The sequence below is a fragment of the Plutella xylostella genome, chromosome 23 (assembly GCF_932276165.1).
Source record: "Plutella xylostella chromosome 23, ilPluXylo3.1, whole genome shotgun sequence".
Classification (NCBI taxonomy): domain Eukaryota; kingdom Metazoa; phylum Arthropoda; class Insecta; order Lepidoptera; family Plutellidae; genus Plutella; species Plutella xylostella.
This window is the reverse complement of record NC_064003.1, coordinates 10,633,747-10,654,978: the sequence shown is the minus strand read 5'-3', so window position 1 is coordinate 10,654,978 and position 21,232 is coordinate 10,633,747. Positions and strand designations below refer to the sequence as shown.

The following is a 21,232-nucleotide window of genomic DNA, read 5'->3' as shown; positions in this document are numbered from 1 at the left end:
CGATTTCTTAGCGAACTCCACATAATTGTAGCACTAAGTGTATAATAATTTAATGTTAATAATGATTGCGGGCGTGTTATGATATGTTTTTCACAAATATTTACACTCGAGAGTGTTATGAATATTGTAATATCGGGCGCGGCGAGCGGCGCCGGAGTTTACGCGAAACTACAAAGTTATATCGGGATTCGGGACGCGATACTGGAGCAGGGGGGCCACACTATCTTACGAAAAAGGTAGCTTCAGGACGCTGCTGCGCTAAACACAACTATATAGTGTTGAGTTTAATGGTACCGATTGCTGGATAGATCTTGTTCGTTCGTTTTTGTCAAGCTAGATTAAACCTGCAGTGGCTTAGGAAGTCATAAACCATGGGAATAGTGCGGAGCTGCGACAGAGGAATGAGAGCTCTCGGTTTCCCAATATTGGGAGTCGTTGTTTCACTAATGGATACTTAGGAATACTAACCTAAATAGTTGGTAACTATAATAAAAATAAGTTAAATGTAACGTACGGGAACGAAACAATAGAACAATTTCCGCAAGAAACTGATGAGTAATATATTTAAGTAATAAAGAGTGTAGAGTTTAATAACACCCATTACGATTAGGTAATATTATTTATTCAACAAGAGTCACTATGTATTTTCACCATAAGCAGCACCAAAACTTACATAGACCTAACTTAGTCCAGTTGCATAAAAGGGTTTATGAGATAAGTGTAAATCTACACAATAAGTTACATTATCTAAGGTCTACATCAAAATTTACTTTAAGAAGCTTATTAAATTTATGGTAATTTTAACCTATCTATGGAATGTACAGTATCAAATACATAGGCCACTGTACTACCTACCTATCATAATAAAACTTAGAGTATTCACAATATTTATACGTACTATAAAGTACTTAAAAAATAATTAATTCCATTTTAAACTTAATACTGAGGTACTTAATTAGTAATAAATTATAATTAGAGGCGCTGTGTGTACACTGCTTTAAAAATAGGTTATTGGTAACTTTAAGCCCTGCCTTATTGGATTTATTCCACCTTAGACTCTGTCGCGAAAACGTAAAAAAAAAAACCTGTCTATTTAGGTACGAAGGCAAAATTTTAAATACGGTTTTATGGTTTCATGTGAAATTTAAATTTTATTGATCAAGTCTAGTCTCTTCGCTTACAATTATCACAGTTAAATAGTCATCTCGATCAATGAATTACATAGTGGAAAGTTAATACCGTAATAGGTACATTTTTGGTCATCAGAAAAAACTTATCGAAAAAAGTCCAGCTTCCATAGCCTCAGCCTCTGTTAGAATAAGCTAACGTCCTCATTAAGGTTTTATACAAAACTGCTCTTCTACCGACTTGCAAAGCATACGGAGATATCCGAAAGAACACTCTCATCCGCTAACTAGGCAAAAATTTACAAAAGTATAGATTCTTCTCCGCAGTTACATTTTACAGATAACCTAAAAAAACACTCATCTAGAGCTAGATTAATAATACGATAAAGGTACTTCTATCACAAATTAACAAGTAACAACGGCTCTATCCGATCACACCCCGTTTAGTGCGAATGTTAAGTAGACGTACATTGCTGGGTATGTTTGGCAGATTCAAAAGTTTTGCAAATACTATACAACAAGCCCAGCAATGTACGTGTCTACTCGCACTAAACAGTGTGTGAATCGGCCTGTAAAGGTAGTGCTTCAATGGCATCTTCACACAGTTTTATTTGACGTCCATTTCCATTTGGTTCGTCTTGCTCTTCCCCTGCTGGGCGATGTCCTCGGCCTCCCGGATGGAGTCAGGGAGCCTGGTGTTGAGGGTCTCGGGGGTGGTCAGCATGAGAGCGCCCGCTATGAGGGCGGCGCCTCCGAACAGGACTGAGGGCAGCCAGCTCACGTACAGCGCCTGTATAAAGAGTATGGATTAATGTTAGCTGTGTGAATCTTGTGGCGCCTAAGTAGAGAATAATCAGAGCGAAAACCGAGAATAAGTAAGTATATTCAAAAACTAACTAACGTCCAAAAAGTGTAGTGTAACGTGATAAATCCATTGTGTTTGTGATATTTCCATGTTCTATCGAACCACATACGTTATACTTATACCTAGACAAAAGCCTCTTCCACGGATTACTAAAACATTAGCCTTCAGCATCCAACCACTATTACATTTTCATGTCCGGACATGAGAAATGCGAAAGGTCCCGAAAGTCAGACTACAATAAGTACTCACCGCCAGAGGCATCTGAGGCGCAATAATCGACCCGATCCGGCCGACCATGGAGCAGAAGCCGAGCAACGAATGTCTGGCGTGAGTCGGGAACAGTTCCGAGGTGTACATGTAGATGCCGCTGAACGCCTGCGTGATGGCCACCTTGCCGAGGAGGTACAGGCAGGTGGACAGCCAGGGGAGAGCTGGGAGAGAGATGGTGGGTTTTTAGGTTATTTATAGTTACAGGATGTAAAAAAGATACTGGGCGTGTAAGAATCAGAATAGAAATAGGTCTAGAAATAAATAATTTAACATCAGGTCGGGATTATAGAAGATATGCTTAGAGATGATCGGAGAGCTGTTGGCAGCCCATCAGCAAGGTTGCACTATGATCAGCACAGGCATTGAGTTTAATTTATAATCAACAGGACAAAGGACTGGTAAATATAGGGCAAACATTAGAAGGCTAACAGTTATAAAGGACTGATATTGAATGAAGACAAATACACTCACGAGCAATGAAAAAGCTCCAGTGACATAAGGAACGTCAAAGGCAGGTGGAACGTTTTCATTGCTCGTTAGTCTATAATTATTCGAGAGTATTATAAAGTGTAACTAACAGTCCGGCACGAAAGTGAGCGCCACGCAAGCCACGCCGCACACGCAGTAGGCCACCAGCAACGTGGGCTTGCGCCCCACACGGTCCAGTACTAGCGCGTTCGTCACCACCGCTATTATCTGCAACAGGAGGTTAGTCAGAGAGGGTAGCGATAGTGATAATAATGTCTTCCGACTTTCGACCACGGCGGCCAGTCTCATTTATTTATTTATTTATTTCAATAACTTAGTCTACCCTTACAGCTAAGCCATTTGAGATCAGCCATCTACGCAGGAGTAGATTATAGTGCCCAAGTGTGTGCGCAGTACACAGAAGCACTACTCTTTGGAGTGCGCTGTATCAGCTGCCGATATACCGGGAACCAGGAGAAATATTTTCGAGTGTAGACCACGAGCAGGCGAAGGGGCTGTGGAGCGCTAGGCTCTCCGGCATGTAGACCAATTATCTTGCTTAGGTTGCCAGCGCAGTGGGTGTATGAGGCTAGCATACTCGAGTGACGTATAAACTGTACATGGTATACCAGAACTATCATAAAAGGTAACCTTGTGCGGTGCACCAGCTGGGCTGTTGAGGACTGATCTGGTTAGCTAATTCCCTCAACAATGACGAAAATTTGTTCTGTTCTATTGTTTGTCACAGGTATGCTAAAAAGAAGATGGTGATTCAATCTAATTCTCAAGGCTTGACTAGTGTACAATACCTCAACGCTAACAACAAGCATGTAGTTAGTATACTTGTCGCCGGCGAGCGCGACGGAGTTGATGGCGAGCCCGTAGAACACGAAGGTGCACGTCATCCACCACCACGAGCAGATGGCCAGCCGCTTCATGATTATCGGCGAGTGGAGCACCTGCGAGAAATATGGTTATAGTAGTAGTAGTATTATAAATTAATTGTACATAAAACACTTAAGATAACATTAAAGACTTAAAGAACTATAGTCAGTATAATAATAAGAGCGGCCTTATCGCTAAAAGCGATGTCTTTCAGGAAACCTTATGAGCGTAGATAGATAGATAGATAATTCTTTATTGCACACAAACACAGAAATTACAATAGAATATGCACAACATAGACGGTACAAATGGCGGCCTTATTACTAAGAGTAATTTCTTCCAGACTACCTCGGAGGAGAGAAATTATACAAAAGAAAAGGGGAAAGTGCAAAAAATTACAAACATAACTTACAAAAGGAAAAATTAACAATTATATAAAATGATACCTAATCTATACCTAGTAATAGGTAATATAAACTACATACAACATACTTATATACTTAAATATATACATACTTTTAAATATATAATATATTATAAATAAATATTATTCTGGCAAAGATAATAATTTATTGTAGTGCTTATTCAGCAGGGATTTAAATGATGCTAGCGAAGGCGCAAGTCTGATATGTGTGGGTAAATCATTCCACAACAATGTGGCCTGGACAGTAAAAGATTCGCTGTAGAATTTAGTTTTATGTTCAGGGATGTTCAGCCTGAGATTCTGCGATGAACGAAGGGTACAGCTGTGGGTAGAGCAACGCATCCCAAAACGCTCCTTCAGGTATGCTGGGGTACATGGATTGAACAGTACAGAGTAAAGAAGTGAAAGAATGTGGGTATTCCGGCGAAAGCGAATTGGGAGCCACTTGAGTTTAGTACGGTATTCGGAGATGTGGTCATATTTTCTTACGCCAAATATGAACCGTATACAAAAGTTTTGAAGACGCTCAAGTTTGTTTAGTTGCTCCTCGGTGAGATCAGGATAGCTGGCATCGGCGTAGTCAAGAACAGGGAGGAGAAGTGATTGTGCTAACGCGATCTTGGTGGAAGTAGGTAGAAAATTACGCAACCTTTTAAGTGAACCTGCTGACGCAAAAATCTTCCGGCTAACGGCCTCCATCTGAGGGCCCCATGTAAAAAACTTGTCCAATAAAATTCCAAGGTTTTTAACAGTATCACTGAACGGAATTTGAACTCCATCGAATAATATAGGTGAAATATTCTGCAAGTTGTTGTTGGAGATCAATCGTGAACTGCCTATAAGAATCACTTGGGTTTTGTTAGGGTTCACTTTGAGCCCATGATTTTTACTCCAGTTTGAAATTGCATTTAGGTCTATATTAATGGAGCGTAGTGTTGGTGATGGATTGAATACGAGTACCTATCACTATTTAACGCCTTTGTATGCGAACAAACCAATAACCATTGTTGGCACCATCAAGTAACTTATTGGATGCGCCGGATGTAAGTACCTAAATTATTTTATTTATTGGACATGATTGGGATCTTTGGAATCCCCAATGGGTAGATTTGAGTATTATGGAAGTGATCGGGAATAGTCTGTTCAGCAATGCTTTACCTCTGGCATTACCTTTACCTTTATATTCAATTCTACTTGTGTTGTGATGGTGAGTTATTACGAGAAACATGACGAATTGAATCCTTTTGCTTTGGCTCATAGTTATTTACCTGCGTCCACAGCCCCTCTTCCTCCTCGACCTTCTTGTCATCTGTTGGCTTCACCTTCTCCTCCTGCAGCTGCCTCATCGTCTCCTCGGAGAGAGTCACTTTGTTCAGTTTCGCCGCGTTCATTATTATCTCTACTGCCTCTTCTTTGCGACCCTAGAACGTAAAATTTGGTGTTATGTTAGATGCATCATTACAGCATTTTCTGATATTACAAAGTTACTAAAGTAACTAGGTACTTAAACTTAATACATTGTTGGTAAGACAACTTCTGGATGGAAGGTATTGAAATATAATATTTTAATGATGGAAAACTATAGGACATCCTCAGAGTTCTCGAGTAAAGACCCCAATAAGTAAGAGTAGGGGGATTAAGTCTGGTGGATCGAAGAAACATAAGAAAGGTTACTGAAGACAGCAGTCTTTTAGCGCTTCTACATATATCCCATTCAACGAGGAAAGACATCTGACAGCACTCTTATTAAATTCGAATACGGGTAGTTTTTGTTTGTATCAGATGTCTTTCCCCGTGGAATGGGATATAGGCAGACGCCTATTCACCAGCAAAATACAACTGTTCATAATATAAACAAACCTTAGACAGCAGCCACCTAATACTCTCCGGCAGCAGATAGATATAAACCACAAACAGCACAGACGGCGGGTAGGCCACCAGGATGAAGGTGCGCCAGTACTGGAAGGTGCGGGCGAGCAGCGCGAAGGCCAGCCCGCCCAGCACCAGCATGATGCCCAGGAAGGCCGTTGTCAGCACGCGCTTGTCTTGCCCGAGGAGCTCGATCGCTGTGGAGAGAGATGAGGATATTTGTTAGAATTCTGTGCAAGAGGTTTTGTGAGTTTCGTATTGCTTTGTTAGATCCCGTGAGGTATCCGAGACATAATTGTTATTTATATATATGCGGAACGACTTGTCGAAGTAATTCGTAGTACCTAATGTACCATAATGACCGTAATGAGCTAACGTACCATAGCAAGCACTATACTTAGATACTTTTGCGTCACAAAGTTGTTTCTTTAGAATTTAGAATCAGGATGCTTAATCAAGGATTTGGAAGCTAGAATTTGTTTATTTACGTTTCACCGTTGATTATATTCAAAATGAAACCGTTTCACCGAGGTCACCAACTGAGTATTCTTACTAGAAAAACTCGCGTTTTTCTCTTATCCGTGTTCTCCAACTCCAGTTCCATTATTTACTCACCAAATGTGGGTGTCTCACTTGCGTATCACGTCTGACTAACGAGCATTTTATGTTGTTTTAATCAGTTTTCCAACTACAGTTCTGTCTACTCACTGAGTATGTAAGCGGCGGGGAAGGCGCTGGCGCCGGCCACGGTCTCCAGGAACTCGACCAGCACGTACATCTCGTACGACACGGAGAAGGCCTTCAGCGTGCCGATGACGCCGAGCAGCGTCGAGCTCAGCACCAGTGCCGGCTTGCGGCCCCAGCTAGAAGAAAGAAAGAAAGAAATTCTTTATTACACTCAGGCAGCAATATTGATATAATTACAGGGTACAGAGATTGGAAGAAAGTCACATGAAATGGGACTAGTTACTGGAGTGACATTTATCAACGTTTCTTTATAATACCTACACTCATCTGACTACCCAATACTTTCACCACGGTAAAATAACATATTTTGGCTTTTAGTTTTGAGAAGAAATCTAAGATAGGAAGGAATGATGGATGTTGAATTGGTACTGCCAGCTATTCAGGGGTGTTATAATAAAGAAATGACAATGCGAGTGTTTGATTTCATTCCGAAAGCCTTCAGAAAGCAGAACCTTTCTTATTTCTAACATTGGCAATCACTATCAATACCGAAGGAGCTTTCAGCTTTTGATTTGGCGGCACAACGGCCTGAATGGCGCAGGGTGGTGGCAAGGCGAGTACGCGAATTCGAGCTGCAGCGTAAAGCTGAATTAGACGCGAAACGCGACCAGCTAAAAGCACGTCCACCTGCCGCCATCAACTATAATTATGTCGGCGGCGTACTCACATGCCCACACTGTGCAAGGGGGTTCGCCGCAAAGATCGGCTATATAAGCCATCTTAGGGCGCACGCGCGCCAACAGAACTAGGGGTCGAAGTGGTCGCCATGGCCGAAATCGGTCGGACCAATCACGTGTTGACCTTATTTGCATAAGTTGTAGTGCAATAAATTCTAGATAAACAAGCGCTTTAAATGTGTTTCACGAAACCACCCATGCCACAACACAAACAGTGACTTGCAAGTTAGGAAACATCAATGCAGACAAAAGGAGTTAATATTAACTTTAACAAGTCTAACTAAGTACTTAGTATTTGTATAGCAAACAAAGCATTTAGGTACCTACCACTATACTTAAGTATAGTTCATCAATTTTGCGACTGCGAGGTCGTGCGCAGGCGCAAAGGTGCAGCTTTTCGTTTCGCAATACTAACGAGTTACTAGCTGAGCTCAAGCTTTGGTTATAATATTATATGTATAGTTACATAACTATTGAGTATATGATTTATTAAGGTAGCCGTCTACATATTATATTATTATAAAAACTCAGCAAGGCTAACAGCCAAGGCAACGGCAAATGGAATATCTGCAGATCTGATATCTTCAACTAGCCTCTACTAGAACTAATCACGGGCTATATGTGTTCAACACTTGAGAGGTCACCCTTGCTTGACTATACACAAAGTTTCGGCGCGTGGCTTCGCTAACCTCTAGGCTCTATCTCGATGCAATGGAAGGTAGGAAAGGAGCATCTTCGAGTAACTTATCACGTTCCTTATAAATAAACTACTTATTTATAAGTATACGTCCGGCGCACCCTGGGCACATAGCCTGCTCTGACTCTCCAATCCTTACCATGAGGTTTAGTCTACTTTATAGCTCTGCTTGTCCCGGACACACTAAGAGGAATAAGGGTGGGCATTATCGCCCTACTAATGGTGGGCTCACCGGTCGGAGATGTACCCGATGATGGGCAGCGACACCAGCATGCCGACGTTGTGCACCGTGCCCACCAGCGTGCGCTGCCACTCCGCGCACGCCAGTCCGAACTGGAACACAGAACACGGAATTTAAATATTTATATAGAGCAGATATTAGAGATCTGTGAGCAAACATTTTTATTCGTAATTACTTAATAATGTATAATTATGTAGTTAAGTAGGTAACTTAGATATTTTTACCTACATATTACAAATATAATTGTAAGTTATAAACAACTGTATCCTCCAAAAATATTAGCAATGGAGAAAATAAAAGTTTAAGTAAGTACTTTGCTCGGTAACTAAGTAGGTACCTACAGTACAATAATTTATTTATTTATTTATTTATTTATTTTATTTTAGGAAAACTTACAGCGCAATTTGAAAGTATAACAATAGAATGAGCAGTAAAAGGCCTTTTACAAGTTTCCACTGATAGAAATAACTTAATAATATTTACGCTAATACAAAGTAGCAAACTAAATTAGGTACATTAACATATTATCTACGCCTAATCAACGAACTAAACTGTATATATGTAAAGCTACAAAGATGTTTAATAACAATTACACTGAAAATATATAGTACATAAACTCTTAGACATCAAAAAAGGTACAACTTAGAATATTTCTCGCCTTATTAATGCTTGTATTAAATATATCAATGTCCAAATTATTCGATACGTGGTTAAAGTTGTTGCAAGCACGCCATAGATACGAATTCTGTCGGTAATTGGTAGACACCGTGGTGTTACTGAAAGTCGGATTGAAGCGACGGGAACGATTCGGAACATAAAATTTTAATTTTTCCAATAATTGAGGACAATCAATTTGGCTGGTGGCAATTCTTAGGAGGAATAATAAATCGCAAATTTCACGCCTGTTTATTAATGGTAGAATGTGAAACTGGCGGCAACCTTCCTTATAGTTTTGTAAGGGATACCTAACACGATAACTTAAGTACCTCATGAACCTTTTTTGTATACGTTCGATGCGATCAATGTATACCGTATATCTAGGGTTCCACACCTGTGATGCATACTCTAAGTTACTTCTGACATAGGTGCAGTACAAGATTTTAAAGGTTTTTGCCTGTTTGAAGTTAGTTGAAAGCCGCATTATAAATCCAAGAGCCTTGCTTGCTTTAGCCGTAATCGCATCAATGTGGGCATCAAACAACAGCTTCGAGTCATGGATTACACCAAGGTCTTTGATTTTACTGTCTCTTCCGATTGCATGACCTTTTAAGAAGTAAGTAGTTAAAGTAGGTTGTCTTTTTCTAGTGAAGGTGATGGTAGAACATTTTGATGGATTTAAATCTAATTTATTTTGGTTACAGTATTTATCAAGGTTATTTAAGTCATTTTGTAATAATATCATATCATTTTCATTAATAATAGGTTTAACAATTTTCATATCGTCTGCAAATATGTAAATACTAGAGTTACTAAAGCACGAATCAATGTCGGAAATAAACAATAAAAATAGCAAAGGCCCTAATATAGAGCCTTGCGGCACACCACTTGGTATTTTAACCCAGTCAGACTGAAAGTTACTGGCCACGACAGCCTGGGTGCGGTTACTGACATAAGACGAAAACCATCTGAAGAGATTGCCACGAATTCCCGCCTTGAAGAGCTTGATCAGCAAGAGCGAGTGGTCAATACGATCAAACGCCTTGCTATAATCTGTGTATACGACGTCAGCCTGGTAACCTTGGTCCATTGTTTCCGTAAGTAACTCATTATACAGCAAGAGATTTGTAACCGTAGACCTACCCCTTAGAAACCCGTGCTGAGTAGATTTAAAAACCGTCTTAAGCGCCACATTAAGGTCACGTTGTACAATTTTTTCAAAAACTTTTGCTATTATGCAAAGCTTGGAAATAGGTCGATAGTTTTTTACATCATTTTTTGGCCCCTTTTTATGGATAGGTGACACAAAAGCTGCTTTCCAAATATCTGGAACCTTGCCCTCTTTAAGTGACTTTTCAAAGAGGAGGTATATGGGAAATGGGTAATCTAAAATGTCATTATACACATAATTAGCTGACCACCCGACCGAATACCACACCTTTTCAATCACTACATCAAATCGATTATTTTCATACACACATACTTTCATCTTTAACTATGTACCTACTTAGTATGAAAGTGTTTGTAAGTACTATTTTCTAAATGGAAATCTCGCTAGTACTTTGAACGTTCATTATTATATCTTGTACCTATTTAGGTTTTAAGAGTTAGTCAAAACTGAAAGATTCTGAAAGTCATTTGGAAATTAGCTCTTGTCGTGAGCGTCTTGCGCCCCATGCAGGGTATGCAGATTGTATTATCTACAATGTTTGTCACCCACACGGTAAGAAGAGGAAGAACATAATGATCTCTCATTCCTCATTTCCTGATGTGGCCCAGCAAGGATTTTAAACAAGTCCCATCATATCCTTATTGTGAGTCCTTAGCCCACTGACCTCTATAAACTTGGTTGGTAGGTGTTTAATATAGGCAGGTAAGAAGGTACTTACTTACATTATTCGTATTTTATTATTATAAATTCAAACGTTCGTCCTACACATTACTCATACACTCATAATAAATGCTCTAACACAATCATGTTTTATTGTAATGTATGAATAGCTGAAATTTCTATGTCACATGTCCATTATTTTGTAAAGTCAGCAAAAATGTGTATGTATAGTACCTATTGCCCCATCCCCAGTACAAATAGTAAAACACAAAAGTTACAATTTAGAGATAGATTTACCTAATTCAAGAATATTTTATTGACAAGTATCTATATTCACACAAGCTCAATTGATTAACTATTCGATAATAATCTGTAACTTTCAGGATTATTTGAATCGCTGAGAATCCATGTCATTTTGGTTGACTGTACACGTGAGTTCAGTGGAGTGTAACATAACTACATCGTACACACCACCATGAACCAACATAATGGTGAATAAGTGCTGTACCTAATTGTTTTTTATACAAAGCAATTTGTATAATACAGCTTTACTTACATCAATATTATACCTAACTGTGATAATGCCAAGATGTCAACAGTATTTAGTGAGCGAGACTCGTAAAAAACTGAACAAAAAAGAAGCGAAGAATAGAGATGTCGCAAAAAACAATGTCATTACGAAGGTAAAGACGATGATACGTTAGCTAAGTAGGTGCTTCTTATTATGTAATTTACGTACATTAGTACCATAATCATTTTGATTATGAACTACTTAACATTTTAATTATCAAACCAATAATACTTAGAACTAAGTATAAGTTCGAGTATCACTCAGAGTCTCAGCCCGGAATTGAGCTCCTGCGGACATTTCTCAACCAACCTACTAACGGTGCCGTTTGGCATGAGTAGCATATCGGCTTGGCTGTGATAAGTTTATAAGTAATATATTTCTGTAATTATCACATACAGTACCATTCTAGCATACAACAGCCCAGCAAAAGTTGAAGTAAGTACCTAAATAACTCGTAGATAACAGGCTCGAAAACTAGTCGTCATACCGGGCTTACCGTACAGTGAAGCTCAGCCCTATATTTTTTTTTAATATAAGAAGTCTTTGATATAGATGCCTATGTATTGTTCTTAGCAGGAAAGCAGTACTTAAGATTCTATTGTCACGTAGGACCAATAAAGTGATAAGATGTGGAAACTGCACGCTAGGATGCACGTCCGCGCATCGCACAGTGGCCAGTTTGTTCCATCATCCGATATTCACAATAGTCAATTAGTCATTCATAATAATAAAGTATCCCAGCCAATACTGGACTCTATAAATAGTTATTATTCTGTGACTGCAGGGGTAAACGATAATATTATATCGAGTGGAGACCACGCAGAGAAAAGCGTAGCGAGGGACATCCTATGGATCTGAATACTACTTGTACTTAGGCGGTAGTAGTTGAATCCCTGCAGCCGCAACAAACGAATGAATATCTGGCTAATAATCCTCGCAAGGTGCTACAGACATTACACCGAGCATAAGTACCTAAATCGATAGCAGAAAAAATCATTACGAAATACCAAAATGCAAAACATTAGCTACCATCGATAATGATGACACAATTAAACCTTGATAAACGCCCGCCAACAGCTCCCACTTTCACCCACTCACCTCCGCCACAATCGTATCATGAGACTCGTAGACCCACGAGGTGCACGGCTGCAGCTCCTGGCTGAAGCTGTCGGCGTCACAGGCGCCGGCGGGGGCGGCGGGGGCGGGGGCGCGGCGCATGCACCGGCGCTCCAGAGGGTGGTCCGGGGGCGGCAAAGCGCCCTCCAGCCAGGGCGGGGAGTATTCAGAGCTGTTTGATGACTCGCACTCCGGGATCAGGCATCTGGAAGTGATAGGGGTGGAGGTTGGTAAGGACGGTTGGTCATTAGAATCATATAAGTAACTATGCTAGATTGTTTATTGTAACAATTAAAAAAAAATTGGAAGCTCAGAGAAGAACACAACTTCGAATTAAATCCTATCTGAATTTAACTAAATCAATCATGGAAGTTATTACTTCCAATAAAGTTATATTATTATTCGGAAGTTATTACATCCATGAAGTCAATTTATGGAGGAACTAGGTATTTTGAAGTCTCGCTCACTAACTATATAAAAATTTAGCAAATTTCATATCTACAGTGGCTAGATTCATAGTCAGACGGAGGTGTATTGTATATTACCTAGGTACATTTTAAAACCTTATCTTTATTAATAATTATTTGTATAATGTCTGGTTATTCACTTCAACCATTATTTGCCTATCCGCAAGATCCCCGGCATTAATATAATTACTTATCTACAATAGAATAGATATATGAGAGATAAGCTTTGACTATCCTTGTAAAACTACCAGTCCAGCTTTACATCCTATTCGATGAATATCATAGTACTTCGAGGGGTTTCTTTATGAGATATGGGAAAACCCTTAAAAATATTAAACATACAGTGTGTAAATGACATGCTCCCGAAAACTGAAACCACGTGATCTACTGGACAAATTTAACAACTTTCCCCAAGAAACAGGAAACTTTCCTCGGAAAGTTTCGGTTTTCGGGAGCATGTCATTTACACCCTGTATATTTTTAAGAGATTTCCCACATCCCATAAACTGTCCTATAACTATAAGTACCAACCGAAACCTTTACAGCAGCAGATAGCGGTCTTATTATTTTTCTTATTGTGTTGTTATTATTATGTAGAGTATTAGTGGCAGGTTATTCACCGATCGAGCAATGCAAAGTATAACGGCATTTTCATACATAAAATAAAAGGTTTTCTCCCATTGTTTACCGTTTGTGCCATGTATGAAGTAATGCAATGTAAACACGATTTGCTTGCACTTGCATTAACAAACACCGTTAATGTGATGAATACTAATTTTATTAGGATACCTACGTCACTCAGAAAGGCTCATTCCTTGCACCCCGGAACAGCAGTGAAAGAAACACACAAAATGAATACTTACTTGTTTAAACAATTATGCATCGAAGTAGAAATAAAAATTTACTTCGATGCCAATATGTTGTGTTGCGTAACCTCGACTTAGGAGCTAGCTCCATTTTCATATTATTATGTTTAATAAAGAAATGTAATCTGTTATTTGCATGGCATTGGCATTGGCAAATATATAATCCTTCGTTCTAAAATATATCTACTCCACCAAGATTCTTAGGAATATCTGTGTCACGGTTAGACTAAACTCGCGGAAATAAAAATATATAAGTACTTCTTTGTTTACTTATACTTTCTTACTGCCAGTTTCTATATCTCTATCTATCCATAACTGGTAGTTACTTTCATACGATTTTGACATAATCAAAAGTAACAATCTGTCAAAATCGAATGAAAGTAACTACCAGTTATAGATAGATAGAGTTATAGAAACTGGCAATTAGTAATAATAAACTTTACCGCATCCTGTGGGAAGTAAGAGATTGTCAATAACCTTTCCGATTTTACAACTACATATCTCTGTAACCTCGGATTTCTGCTGGGGGTATACTATACCTACCATTAATCTTCATTTCTTAAACGATACAGAGTAAAAACCAAAATTATACTAATAGAGCTTCAAATTAAATCAGTAACAAGAGTAGACCCTCCTAAAAGGTTAAAATGATAGAGATATTTAAATGGTATGGTGTTACAAAAGTTGTATCCGTGAATTTAATTAATAATTTTAAATCCATTCCAAATTTATAGACAAAAGTGGTTCAGAACCACCCCCCGATTCTCTACCTTTCGACTGCCTATATCCTTATTCCAACACCCAGTACACCGCCACTTCCATAAACCCCATTCACCTGTAAGGCACATCCGCCGCCAGAAACACGTAGTTGATCCCATAGATCGCCACGCTGATGGTGACCAGCGCCAGCAGACAGTAGTTCCTGACGTGGAAGCGCCGCAGCTGGCCCAGCTCACGCATCACCCGGTCTACATCCACGCCCTGGGACGCCATGGTGGAGGAGAACACTGGGAGCTGTGTCCGCAAGGGTGGGGAGGGGCACGGGGGTTTTAAACGCACGGAAAAGTGAGAGTAACAAACAAACTGTGAGTCTATGAATGTAAGTAAGTAAGTATACAAACAGTTTTTTTGGGTCAATAACTGGAAAAATAAATACTTAAACTTATTGTGTAAACATCAATAAATAAATAAGTTGATTAATGGTAGCAAGGAAAAAGGCTTCGGTTTTTGGAAGGCAAATCCTTGGTCCTTTGAGCCTTGATGCTCTAAAAGTTTCAATTATCCGGGTACACTTGCACACTTTACAAAGTAACACTTAAAGGTCGCGATAGTTTCCTTCCTCACACTTGCTAAAAGCATAGACAAAATCGTCTATGGTAAAAGGATCGTTTTATTTGATGCGCGGGAGTTGAATTCGCGCGAAATTTATCATACGCGTGCGTGCAGCGCCGGCCGTGCGCACTCTGACACAGTGTATCAACGAATCATCATCATTACTCTCATGGCCGTACGGAAAGACTATTTTGTTAGTCGGATAATTTGTCTAAGTAGGCACTGGATATTAGTAATTAATTTGGCATTATTAATTTCGTAAAGCTTATTATGTAAGTAAGTACCTACATACAAAACCCTTTATTAATTTAAGTAACTATTTCAGGGTGGTATGAAATGGACTCAGTTAAGATTTCTCATGATCATTGCGGGATGAGTTGCGGCATCTTTAACGCTATTGAATAACATTGATTTTGAGGAACTCTTAGAAAACATAACATAAACTAAGATAAAGAATGAAGAAAAAATTCCACACCTAAGAACGCAATTTCGTAAGAAAGCAATAAATGAAAGAATTCCAATCGCAAAGTAGAAAATTGCCGTGACAAGGTTATAGACCTTTTTCATGCGACATAAGTAGGTACTTGCCTATATCTCAACTGAAAAATTATATGGATGTCATAAGTTTGACAATAAGAGAGAAGCAGTCTGTACATTTTCATTATCTTGATTTTTTTCACTTTGGTCGTAGGTAATAGTATTATCTAGGCGTTTCACCGCAATTTGTATGATATCTTGATCAGCGCCCCTGTCGGTAACGTTCGAAACTAATAAAACGCATACAAACTCACTTGCTGATGTTCTCTACTGCCCTCGATATTTTCACTGCCTATTCTCACTCACTATTTCTCTACCGATAGATGACCGAATGGCGTAGTGGTTAGTGACCCTGACTACTGAGCCGAAGGTCCCGGGTTCGATTCCCGGCTGGGGCAGATATATATAGTTTAAACACAGATATTTGTTCTCGGGTCTTGGATGTGCCCGTAGAATGGCAATAGGTCCGCCCGCTATTACTTACATTGGGAGTAACATAAACACTGGCGAAAAGTGGGTGCAGCAATGCACCTACCCCGCAAGGGAGTACCTATGTCGCAGCCGGATCGTATAATCCGCCGCGTTACATTACGGCTGGCCGCATTACGTAACAGGGCCGCTTTGTAATGCGCCGGATCAAAGTTAAGCCGGATTGAATACGGCTGGATGAAATTTCGGCGGATTGTATTCGACGTCGTGCGTCCTTCAATATGGCTGGCCGTAATGTAATACGGCTAGGAATTAACCGCCGCTTTGAAAGTTTTTAGTTTCTATTTTTAACACTCGTGGCGCTGCTTGACATAACAACAACAATGGCGTCGGATACAGTTCATGTGTTACAAAATTGCGAAGAAATTAGTGTTTTAAATGAAGAAATCGTGATAAATACATTAGTGGACAGTGACTTTAAGATTTTTTTTTACGTGCAGTTAAATAATTTCTATTCAGCTCAATGTGGGACAGTGAAGAAACCATGGACAAAAGACCGAGTTTCAGAGGTTATAATGCACGTCAAAACAGGTAAAGTGACCATGGATTCTGGTGGTTGGCGGAATTCAACACAATATTACTGGGGAAAAAAATATTATATCATGAATGTGGCCGGCAAAGATTATTTGATCTTTAAGAAAAATAAACCGGAAGATCCTACTATCCGAGTTGTGCCTATGGAAAAATATTTTAATACTTTATGGAAGTCCATAAGGAAACCGGCCATGGCGGAAGAGATAAAATGATTTACGCTAGTAAAAAAAATCGTATGAAGAAACCTCTGAGTGATTAATAAAAAAGTTTTTTTAATTCAATAGTTGCTTTATTTTATAAGTATGGTCATGTCACCCTACAATTACAGTAGACGTACGATGTGGCTAAACGTGGGCCGCCGTATTGAAGAACGTATGGAAAAGACAATCCGGCTAAACGTTGAACCGGCGCATTACAAAGCGGCCCTGTTATGTAATGCGGCCAGCCGTAATGTAATGTGGCGGATTATACGATCCGGCTGCGACACCTACATTAGTACAAGGTGTGAGTTTTTATATTTTATATACATTTAGGAATACATATATTATATATTTCTCTATAGTTGTACTATGTAATGCACCTACAAATCATTAAATGGCAATGTTTCGCAACATTGAGTTATCCGGTGGCCGTTCTGGGCATTCCGCCTAACCGCATGTCAGGCCACAGCAGGGAAATGAGGAAAATATCGCTTTAAATTACTTTTGCTCGGGCAGTTTATGGAGTAGGACCACAAATGTGACAAGTTTTTTGGTACTTACAATTCTTACAACTTAGAAATAAGTATGTTCGATTTATTATGATTGCTTATGAGGATGGGAAGCTAACCAAAGTATAGAATGCAGTATGTTATGAATTGTTTATTAGTTTCTTTAAAGCGGGTGTCTAGATAATTAACAACCCTGAATTAAATAAGTACTTGTATAGAACCAATTGTTGATAGCAAACTCATTATAACGATAGTAATTAAAGATATTGAAACCACACCCTATATCTATAGACTAGAAACGTACAAAGCTCTAGGTCTTGCATCACTTGAGGTCTAACGTTACTTTCGACTGTCAATATTGTTCTTATTCAAATTTTGATATTAAACAATCACTGAAGGTCGATAGCCCCTTGCTGGTAGTACAGGAATAACTAAAAGTAACGTTTTTGTATTTGTATCGTTGCTAATTCGAGCGACAGAATCTTTGCATGGCTAGTGATGCTTTTCTTGCGGCTTCTCTGATGGTCCGTATCAGAAGAAAGGTCACTCACTAAGGTTACCCAAATAGCTGGTAGAATCTGCAAACTGGAGTTGCATTACCTATACCTGTCATTTTGTTTTATAGACCTATAACTAAGGGTAGTATGTAGATGTAGTGTGATCTCGAGTGGAGAGCACGAACAGAAACAAAAATATCCTAAGATCGGAGCGCCGTCGGTAGTGGATGGATGAGGATGGTCGAGGACAGAGAGACGCTCGTTTAGTGTTACTATACTTAATACTCAATCATAGATTGCATCCATAAGTTTTACAGGTATTAGTATTATCTCGATCTGATGATCTTCAGAACCAACAACTGTATTTTTTCATTATTTCAGTTTTTTCTCTCAGTATACTCTTTGTTTACATAAAACTGCCATGGGGAAGTTGACTGATAAACTCCCAACCTGTATATAATAGTTAATAGTTGACATTCCTGTCCGTCCAGAGTACACAATTGTGATGATGACGGCAGTAGGACGGATGTGCCGGTATTGTCAGCTACTATGTAAGGGGCCGTCCATTAATCACGTGAGGCTCAAAAGGGGGGGGAGGGGGTACGTAAAACCTCACGAAACATCACGAGGGGGGAGGGGGGGTCTCATTAGACATCACGTGTATTATTTTTTTGTCAAAAAGCGCTAGGTATTTCTGACCCGAAATTTTTAACGGCGCAAAAATTTAACGATTTCTAATTATGACCTTGATTGACTCGCCCGCCGTTGCTAAGCAACGACTCCCCGCGCTAAATTTAATTTTCGTTATATTTTTTCTACTCAAAAATAGCGTTTACATAGACTTCCAAAAAATACACGTGATCCAGGGGGGGGGGAGGGCGGGGTCGGAATCAAACCTCACCAAATATCACCAGGGGGGAGGGGGGGGGTCAAAAAATTTGAAAACGACCTCACGTGATTAATGGACGGCCCCTAACCAGCAAACTCAACTATAAGCATGTTGTCGTTCAAGACTATCTAGTTCGATGATGGTTGATGCGTACCTATAAATATATATTATCGATGTGCGATGTAAATTACGTGCTCCAGAAAACCTTCCCAAACTACTTAACTCAGGTTCATTTCTGAGATCCCATTCCTATTCAATAAAAAAAATCATTGATATGAATAATACGATTCAGTTACGCAGATTTTTACATCTTTGGACGCCTTGTCAGACATGAATGTCTGATTAAAACCAACAGGATAATGCAGGAAATGCACTAGAATTATGTCAATTTACTTGTCGCAGCACTAAATAGAACGTTAGGACATCAACGAGAGACCTATTGTCCGAGTCTCTACCACCGTCGCAACATACAAGCGTGGAGTCCCACAGGGCACTTTATTGGGCCCAACCCATTGTATAATTACTTATATCCGTTTCCCAGTTAATCTTGTTAGGTATACTAACTGGTTTCCAAATGTAACTTTTGGCTACAAAATACTTTATTGTACTAAAGATAATGCAATCATGCAATCTACTATGCACTATGCATCGCTAGATTTGATCATCGATGTACCTACCACCTAATGTGCTAATTACCCAGGACTGACGTTATAGAAATTACCTATAATCATAGGGCCTGATCAGCCGATTAATTAATAACTAAATAGGGACACGTGAGGATAGTCACGTGCATTTAATATAAGGAAAAATTATCATAAGTAGTAAGAAATTATGTTATGAAGGCCAATTATGTTACGTCGGTAAGGATACGTTGTACTTAGATAAAAGTTTTGGATATTTTTAAAGGAAATTTAACATCTACGAATTACTTACATACCATCTGCATAGGTGCTACATCCATTGCGCTAAGATTTATTGTAGCTTTTTTAACGCTGAAAAAATTATCGATTGTTACGGGCTGTAACTTTTATCAATAATACCTAAGTGATAGAAAACTGTGTGGTTTACTTATAGTGTGGCTACTATTGTTAACATTGTTATGTTTTTTTCGTAATACCCTATTAGAGTCCTATGTTTAGTTTAGTAAGTATACTTAAGTACTCATTTTATTTTTACTTAATTTCGAAATCACCACTAATTTAACCCATATTGGTTTCTATACTTTTGCAACACCGAGTATGTACCTAGATAAATCCCCTGTATAATTTATTTTACGTACCTACTTATTCTACTAATCTGTTCCCTATACAGAATGTTCCTAAAGTGGTATACTAACCGGAAAGGGGGTGACTCAGGGGGACATCCTAAACAACTATAAAACCACGAATTTTGGAAATTCTCGAAAAAAACACACAAATTGTTTGTTGTGCACAGCAAAGTTTCTTGAAGAGAATATTTTTACCGTGAATTTCCAAAAGTCGTAGAACTAAAGTCGATCAGAATGATCCTCTGAGTCGAAAGGACTTAATAGATATATCAGTAATGCAGCACTCTGTATACGTCCAGCGGTGCACCCTGGGCAGTGAGCGACAGACACTAATACATATAATCGGTCAATATTCTCACCACGGTTACAAACCCTTGCTGATCACGGAGTAGATACGTGACCAATAAAAGGCTCCACTTTCAAAGGGCGAATCTATAGCTCTTCTGCTTAGAACCGGCACGATAGGAAAACCCCACTGACCTGTAATGAACATCTCCAGCCAGGAAGATATACGTGGTGTGCAGCATGCCGACCTGCACCGCCACCAGCGCCAGGAGCGCGAAGGCGCGGCAGTGGAAGCGCCCGAGCTGGCCCAGCTGCTTCATCACCCCATCCACGTCCACCCCGAGAGATAAAACCGCAGGGGATATGGGCTTTTGGGAGCCATTTGCTGGTTTACCGTCCGTCATCCTGGTAATGTTGGTGGGAAAGTTTGTTGCTGTTTCACGCAAAGAGTATTGAACGGATTTTGATTAAATTTGGTGTGAAGGAGGCTGACACCCTGGATAAACGCATAGGCTACTACCTTTTCATCCCGGATCCCCCCAAAATCTTTAAAGGCTAGGTAAGCGCGGGCTATTAGTACCGATAGATGCGGATCGCGGGGTAGCCTATATGCAACTGACACCGGGGTAAGCAGCGGACGGAAGCGGCGCGTGCGCAGGTCGTAATGCGACTGGACCTGACTCCACCCGATACAGATCAATCGAGGAAAGGGTCACGGCCTCATCTGGCGATCATGCGTGTCTTTGACAAATGTTTGCGGCCCGCAGTGGCAGTGCGACCGATACAAATTGGAATTCAATTGAATGTTTTGGTAACAATGCTGCTCGGTGCGGTGGCGTAAGTCGGTTATGTTATGTTTGCCTAAGTAGGTAGGTACGACTAGTGCACCTATAGGACGGTGTCTACATTATGTAA

The 21,232-nt window shown here is 39.6% G+C and overlaps 1 protein-coding gene across 1 annotated transcript; it reads right to left on the bottom strand.

Moving 5' to 3' along the window:
- Positions 1-601: 601 nt before the first annotated feature.
- On the bottom strand, positions 602-20,963 carry LOC105394495 (organic cation transporter protein). Its single transcript, XM_048629502.1, has 10 exons — positions 20,513-20,963; positions 12,428-12,650; positions 8,262-8,362; positions 6,617-6,771; positions 5,900-6,105; positions 5,308-5,460; positions 3,540-3,689; positions 2,841-2,958; positions 2,242-2,423; positions 602-1,917 (listed from the first exon to the last, which is right to left on the bottom strand). The coding sequence occupies exons 1-10, from the start codon at positions 20,719-20,721 to the stop codon at positions 1,735-1,737; spliced, it is 1,680 nt and encodes a 559-aa protein (XP_048485459.1). The 5' UTR covers positions 20,722-20,963; the 3' UTR covers positions 602-1,734.
- Between the last annotated feature and the right edge of the window lie 269 nt (positions 20,964-21,232).